We start from the raw sequence: 7,690 nt of genomic DNA, 5'->3' as shown, positions 1-7,690 counted from the left end.
TGTGTGTGTGTGTGTGTGTGTGTGTGTGTGTGTGTGTGACAATTGTTTTTCCAGACCTTAATGAACAGCAACAAGCTATAGATTGAACAGCTAGTAGTTTCTAATTTACCCACAACGTATCTGCTGCATACAAACTCTCAAACATTAACACAACAGAAACACGTGCATACTGTAGCACTAAATCATATCTGGTATCTCAACTATTTATTATAAACTGCAGGTTGTTTACAACAGGGTTTTCTGTGTTTACTACTGTTTTCAGACTTGCTTTTAGAGGCCGATTAGACATTAATACAAGGGTGTGGCTGATGACAAGTACTGATTACTATCACAGGAAAATATTTTACCACCATATCATTCACACACCGCAACAGAACAGAAAATGTTTGAAACACTCACTACAAACTTGCATGCACAGAACATCCACTCATTAAGTATGGATGGTGCTCAAATTTTTACATTTTGGGCTCGTGGCTAAGACCAAACTTTAGCCTTTCCTCTCGGTCAAAGCCAAGTTTTATGCTCTCTACCGGTCTCTGTCTCTTCAACCTTTACCCAGCTGTTTACTTTATTTCCCTCTTTCTTCCTGTTAATGACTGTCTCCGCTCCCCACTTTAAAATAGCAGAGATAATGCAGAAGTGCTCGCAAATTCAGAAAAAGATGCCTAAATGAGTGTTGTCGTCTCAAAACAGCACACTGGAAGAGATTTAAGTGTGCATCTTGAGCATGACTCTCACTAACTTTCAGGCAAAGCAGCGGCGAAGGAGAAAAATAGGAAGTGTATGATTCCGCCCCTTTAAATCCTGCACTAATAACCTCCATTCTCCTGCAGTCCGAGCCCTTCCTCTTTGTTCAGAGGGTAGACAGAAAGAAGAGTTGAGAGGTACAGCCGAGTTAGGCTCAGAAAAGTGTAAAAAGGATACTGATTGAGTAGCAGAAAGAATGTTTACTTAAACTTACCAGATCTGACTCCTCACTGCCGGAATAATACATTTCTGCCCTACTCGACTCTCTGCCGTTCAGCCCGGCTGGGAGAAAATCTCCTCAGCTGCTGCCCATCTCCTCTCGGAGCACAGGAACTCCTACCAGCCTGACTTCTTTACTCCTACAAATCCCCTTGTTGCAGCTCCAGGGGGGAACGACTGCCTCTCTGGCCCAAGCAGAAAAAGTTGGAGCCAGAGGAAAGAAGTTAGTTCCTCTCAGACCTTCTTTGGCCTACCCAAGTCCCTGAGAGGCAAAGAAAAGACCAGCGCCTTTCCCACGCTGGGAGAACACTCCTTCACAGCGCCGCAGCCGTCCTCCAGCCCCAAAAGCAAGCCCCTCTGCCCCTCTCCCCTCCCACACACACACACATATATAAACTCTGTCTGTTTCTCACACACACACACACACACACACAGTTAGGAAGTAAGATCTCTGGCCAACAGGGCCTGCCTGAAAATTCTAGAAAGCACCCAAAGCAGCTGCAGAAGCTGTGTTTGTGTGCGAGAGTGTGATCTGGAGAGTTTACATGTTTTCCCTTAAAGGAGGTTACACTCTGAGGAGAGGAAAGCTGGAGGATTTGAACTCACTGTATAGTCTCGGCACATGTTGTTGCAACCAAAACGTCAGGAAGTAATTATCTTCACTACATCGACGAAATGCCATATCTGCTTTCATCATAAAGGGGACCAAAGTCATTGAAACTTTCCGTTTGGTCATTTGATGGTAGACCATGAAGCTTACATTAAAAAGTAAGACAAATGGAAGTTACTTTGTAGAATAAGAACACATAACACACTACAAACTCTTACATCTATTAAATTAAAGCCATATAAAAGTTGGTTTAGTAATGAAGTGACAGATTTCTATTAGTCAGAGCTCCAGGGTAATGCAGCTGGTATGAATCCAAGAAACTGTAGTGGTTACTGTAAAAAAAAAAAAAGAGGCACATTCCCTTCAAAGAACATCTTTGTGTTTTGACATCAGACACTCTGAAGCTGTGATGTGTGTTTTGTTAGCTTACCGTGTATGAGCTGTTATGTCACAGCTCATGTTGGCTGAGCAAGTTTAACATTCTATTTAAGCGGTACAACATGAGTCAAAACAGAGTTGGAAACTGCCACAGCTGAGTCATGAGTTCACAAAATGAAACCCTGACTAATTAAAATGGTCCTGTTATAAAACAGGAGCAACAGAGGAATGCAGCTATGTCACTGGAAAAACATGCCAACTGAACAGCACAGAGGTGAACCGAATGGATACATTCTATGTCCAACCTGTAAAATCATACAACTACAAAAAATTACAAGCTCTGAGCTTTATTCAACATCCCGGTAAAGTCCATATTTGTATTTGTCAGTGTGGAAAAAAAATGTTTTCTGGCCGGCCCATCCTAAATCCTGGATTATTTTGTGTTTGATCGGGGTTAACCCCTTTCTGAGGATTATCATCAAGGGTGAGTGCTGCCCGGCACGTGACAAACTGTAGGATAGTTATCCTCATTTCACCAGAACAATGTTTCAAGTCCTGATGCATCAGTGCAATAAAAAAATCTTCTTTTGTCTGAGATAACAAAATCAGCTTGAAAATCAGTCGGTGTATATCTCACCTATAATTTTTAGTTTAGCATTAAGACTGAAAACGGGGAAACCGCTAGCCTGGATCTGTCCAGCTGTTCCTGGCCAATAATTAATTAATTAATTAATTAATTAATTAATTAATTAATTAATTAATAATTTTTTGTACAGATTAAACAAATTAGATATGTGTCAATTAGTGTGTTTAGGAAGACATGAACTCTTCAAGAGTCAAGGCAAGAGTGTTTCTTACATATTGACCATAGACTCCACTTCTGATGAATTTGTTAGGCTGCAACTAATAATTATTATCAATTATTTGTGCAGATTATCCACTCGATTAATTGTTTTATAATCTTTGGTCTAATTATTGTTAAGAAGTGAAAAATGCCCATTGCAGTTTCCAAAATTCCATATTGACACAATCATATCTTGTTTAATCCAACTATTAGTCCGCAACATTCAGCTATTCAATATTTTATTATAGAAGAGTAAAAGAAAATTAGCAAATATTCACATTTAAAAACCCGGACCCAGTGACCGGTTTTGCCATTTTTGCTTCTTAGCTCAGTTTGTAGTCTAATCCAAAACCCTGCAGTGGCAACATGAGGTCAAGGTAAATGAAGGTGAAAAGCAGACTATAATTAAGTCCAAGCCTGAAGGCAAAAGCCTCTGCATACTGAGGGTGATGACAGTTGATGAGGAAGTGTGATCTGTTGCCTCTGACTACTCACTAAAAATGACTTTTGCATGTGAAGTCTGCAACTGCTAGAAAATCAGAGCATTTAAAAAAAAAAATCAAAGTGAGACTGGGAGGGTGAATAGGAAACACTTTGAATTGTGATTTTAAGATGCCACTTGTTAATCAAAACAATGCGTACAAAACACTGCATGTCCATTGATCCTTTGTAGCTCCAGCTATCCCTGCCAGGATTAGCATGCTGATGCCTACCATACTAAAATTTACAGTGTTGAATGTGTGTAACGGGTTTTAGCTCGAAGCCTCTACAAGCATACGCTGTATGCAATATGTCAAATTAACAAAAGCAAATGAAGCTGTTCTAAATTGGTTGCTTTCTTTTGTGTAATTACTATAATATTATGACACAATAGCATTCTTCACTGCCGACAGACATTATCAGTCCTCTCTGAATTGGCTCTGAATGGGATTTGACAGATCAATGTCTTCCAGTTCTGCCAGCGCTGGGAAAGGAGTGTCGGCATTGCCTTTGGCTTATCGACTAGTATACATGCACACAATGACGTCAGCAGCCATTCACACCGACAAGCATACAAAGGGCAATGAGGATAGCTTATAAAGACCAGCGTACAGTAATTGGACAGAGAGGGGGGAATCAATACAACATCCCAAAGTGTTTAACCTAGAAGAAAAAAAAAGACAAAATCAGACATTGCTAACAGTGGTTTCCTTTCACTCCTAAATGTCACCTTGTGTAGGATGAAGAGACCGATGGTAGACTAAATTCTGACTCTGCTGCTCTTGCATTTTCCCTAATACAACAGCCCTTCAATAAATATTTGTATTGACTCCTTTTTCTGACAACATTGGATCCTTCAAGACTGTTATTGCAAGACTGTTGCATTCATTTTAGCTACTGTAGGTGTATCTAAATTGGCAAAAAGGTGTACACTGTAGAATAAAAGGTTTTTAAATCTAAGAATACATGACTATTAGATGCATGGCAACAATATTTTAATGTGGGCAACAGGAATTTACTGTGGGTAAGAAGCTTAAATCCTGAAGTCTAATCCTAAAGTAATGATCATACATGAATTTCTATTGGTGGTGAGCAGTTATCAAGTTGAAACGGGTCACATGTTCTTTCACAGATAAGATAGTGATTTACAGTTTCACCATTTTCAACTTAAATTAAAGCCAAACTTTGGAGCGCTGCTTACTGTGCTTCAGGGCTGAAACACAACAAGTGTCTGGAATTCACGGCGGCGTCTACAAACAATTCCAATAAAAATTTTAAAAAACGATGCCATTGACATCGTAATTTCTAAAAAAGATTAAAACAAACAATTAAAGATGAAATTGTCAGATCAATCACCCTGGAGCTAGTGGAGATTCATTCTGCAGTATAGCGCTGATCACACTTGTGTACTTTATGTCTTTCATGCCACCAGGCCGTTCTATCTCCATATCAGGAGTTCCGACACTTTCATGCTGTGTGACTCCACAGTGGCCACACTCACCATTAAAGTAAACGGTCCAAAACAAAACCACTCCACTTTGCCAAACACACTTGCCAGTGTTCAAGCACTCTGGATCACGAGTTAATCTGTGTAACATCAATAGAAAATCATAACACAGACAAAACAATGACAGATAATTGAAGATAAGTAATTGATTCTGACCCGGAGCATCTTGCCAGCGACATTAACAATATCCAGCAACATCAACAGTGTTTTGTTTGCCTGTCAAATGTGCTATTATAACAGGCCATGATTCATACAAATAATGTTATGGATGGTAAGTAAACTAAAGAGATACACCACAATTAGATCATTGAAGATCTCTCAAAAGGTGTTTTGCCTTGCCAAGAATGCTATTACACTAATGAAACTGGACAACAGGACTTCATGTCCCTCCAGAAGTTCCCTAATGGCAATAGGCCTATTTCTTTTTTGTCCAAAACATAGAAAAGGCAGTACAATCTTCTACCTAGCACATGCAGCACTGCATCCAATTGATCCTGTAAATGAGTCTTTAAGATCAGGGCTAATCTCCCCTCTCATACTTGTAATCCCACTACATGTCAGTTAAATTTCGAAATTGATACCACTAATAATCTGTTTGGTAAATATGTAGCTAAATTACTTTAAATTCTGTACAAATTAAACACAAAAGATGTTACATTTAGACAGTGTCAGGCGAGAGTCTTTATGCAAAGATAAGCTACAGCTACATATGTACCCAACATAGTAGTATTGATTTTCTAATCTAATACTTGGCAAAAAAATCCCAAAATGTAATTCTTATCCTTTTAACACCAATGTATTTGAGAAGTTTGGCTTTTTTGGTACATAGGAAAAAGGTAAGGTATTATAAAAAGTACTGTTTTGGTACCACTGCTAAAACATTTCAAATACCCAACTCTTCTGATATAAAGCTTAAATTTAGAGCAGAATTCCACTGATCCTGATTAATAATAGACACATCAGACTGGAGAATCCACGCTGGGCCTGCTGGGACTGTGATTAACATCTAATGAAATGCCCAGGGCCGGCAGCCAGCATCTGACTGAGGTTACCTAGCTACAACACATGCCAGGCAACTTGAGCCATGGGACAGACAGTTACAGACAAAGAAAAGGGAGGGGAAAATGAAAGAGAGACTGAGAGACAGAGGGAGTAAAAAAGAGATAAAGGATGAGAAACGGAGATTTAAGCCCCAGCTGTTCTGTTTCCTGCTGCCTCTCTGAGCGACTCAAGAGTTTGAATGCCGTTTCCTCCACTCCACCAAAGGGCATCTTGCTAGCATGTGTGCTAAACCTAAGAATAGTACCTAACCTGCACACACATCATACATCACTGCTGTACCTTTCTATTTGGCAGAGAAGTCTTAAGCCTCACCCTATTTAAATGGTATTACAACAGTACATTTCCAGTTGAGGACAAACACTGAAGTTAAAAGTTGAGTAAAGCTTACCCTTCCCAAGATGTGTTTAGTCAGTGGAGACAAAGATAACTTGTCAAGCATGCCCAAAGGAATGAAGATCATGAGCTCAGAGTTGCTGGACAGCGTGTGGAAGCAAAGACTTGATGACTTCTGAAGTGATGAAATGTGTAACAGTGTACAACGTTTGGCGGCTGCAGTGCAAGTGTGTGGCTTTGAGTCACTTCACGCTCGCTGAACACATCAACACATCGGCTGTCCCACATGGAGTCATAGGAAAAAACTCTTCAGCCGGCAAATTGGAACCATTGTGACCAATAGAGTCACGCACTGGTCAAGCCAACACTGGCAGAGGGCAATGCACTCGCACACTGTATGCAAACACACTTTTACACCGATACAGTAACTCCCCTGTCCTCTGGTGACACACGAAATGATGGACAAAACACCTCATTCTACACTGACACAGAGCTGGGGGCATTTTTAATTAATAAATGGATGGCCTAATATCTGATAATTTAGTGATAAGGGTTTGAGTTAAACATGCACACATATTTGTTCACAAACACAATTAGATGGTTTTGTCACTTAAGAGGACACTTCATTGACAGAACCTTAATGAAATAGTTTGACATTTTGGCTTGTTTGCTTTTAACTTAAGAGTTAGATGAGACAATCGATACCCCTCTTACGTCTGTTAATTAAATATGCAGCTACAGCCAGCAGCCGGTTAGTGCAGCTAAGCATTAAGACTGAAAACAGCTAGCCTGCCTAACGCTCAGGTCTATGGCATGGAGGAGTAAGCTATGCTTTGGGTACAGAGACAACACTTGTTAGCAGGATTAGGTCATTGCTGGTTCTGGTATTTTCATGGAATTTGTTGACAATGAAAAAATATAGTTTTGTTTCTTGCTTCTTTTGACAATAACACCACAGTTTACAGTACAGAAGGTCCTTATTCAATGTTGACAGCTCAATTTCTTTTTCTAGTAATAGAAAATGAAAGGCCCTGAACACCCACACAGGTGTTTTGAGTTAATCTGGCTGATTAGACATCTTCCCAGCACTGTGTGGGTGTGTATAGACTGATTGATTGGCATCTTCCTGAGTCGCTTATTAGCTCTGTTGCCCCTATAGGGCAGGACAAATGACAGCTTTACCATTCTTGTTGGTAGAAAAGATTTGTCACCTAATAAATACCCATCTAAACTCTGGCCCACTTACAATCTGAGCAGAGTTCTAATCAGCCAGAATAATTGAAATCACCTGGGTGTTCAAGGAGGATGAGCTGTTGACTATGCACTAGAATCCCAGTAAATAAGTAAGAAACAAAAAGTCAACGGTTTAAGCCTGATTTCTGTTTACCAAACAATAACTAAACATTTTTCAGATATTTAAGTCCTAGACATGCTGGCAGTCAGATTAATATACTAAAATATCCATACATACATTACTTAAATTACCACACACACACACACACACACACAC

General features: G+C 39.7%; 1 protein-coding gene across 7 annotated transcripts in view; it reads right to left on the bottom strand.

Moving 5' to 3' along the window:
* Positions 1-7,690, bottom strand: part of cacnb2a (calcium channel, voltage-dependent, beta 2a) — a 69,177-nt gene that overhangs the window by 34,410 nt on the left and 27,077 nt on the right. Inside the window, exon 1 of one of the 7 annotated variants that reach the window (XM_032504151.1) lies at positions 6,236-6,399. The exons of 5 other annotated variants lie outside the window; for them this stretch is intronic. In XM_032504151.1, coding sequence (XP_032360042.1) covers positions 6,236-6,307 — 72 coding nt within the window. In that variant the 5' untranslated portion in view covers positions 6,308-6,399. Of the gene's footprint in view, positions 1-961; positions 1,296-6,235; positions 6,400-7,690 lie in introns of those variants that run through there. One more of the 7 variants, XM_032504157.1, reaches the window with a different exon arrangement.

This window comes from Etheostoma spectabile, chromosome 22, assembly GCF_008692095.1.
Source record: "Etheostoma spectabile isolate EspeVRDwgs_2016 chromosome 22, UIUC_Espe_1.0, whole genome shotgun sequence".
Lineage (NCBI taxonomy): Eukaryota > Metazoa > Chordata > Actinopteri > Perciformes > Percidae > Etheostoma > Etheostoma spectabile.
Note: the sequence above shows the minus strand (reverse complement) of the source record. Positions and strands in the feature narration are given on the sequence as shown.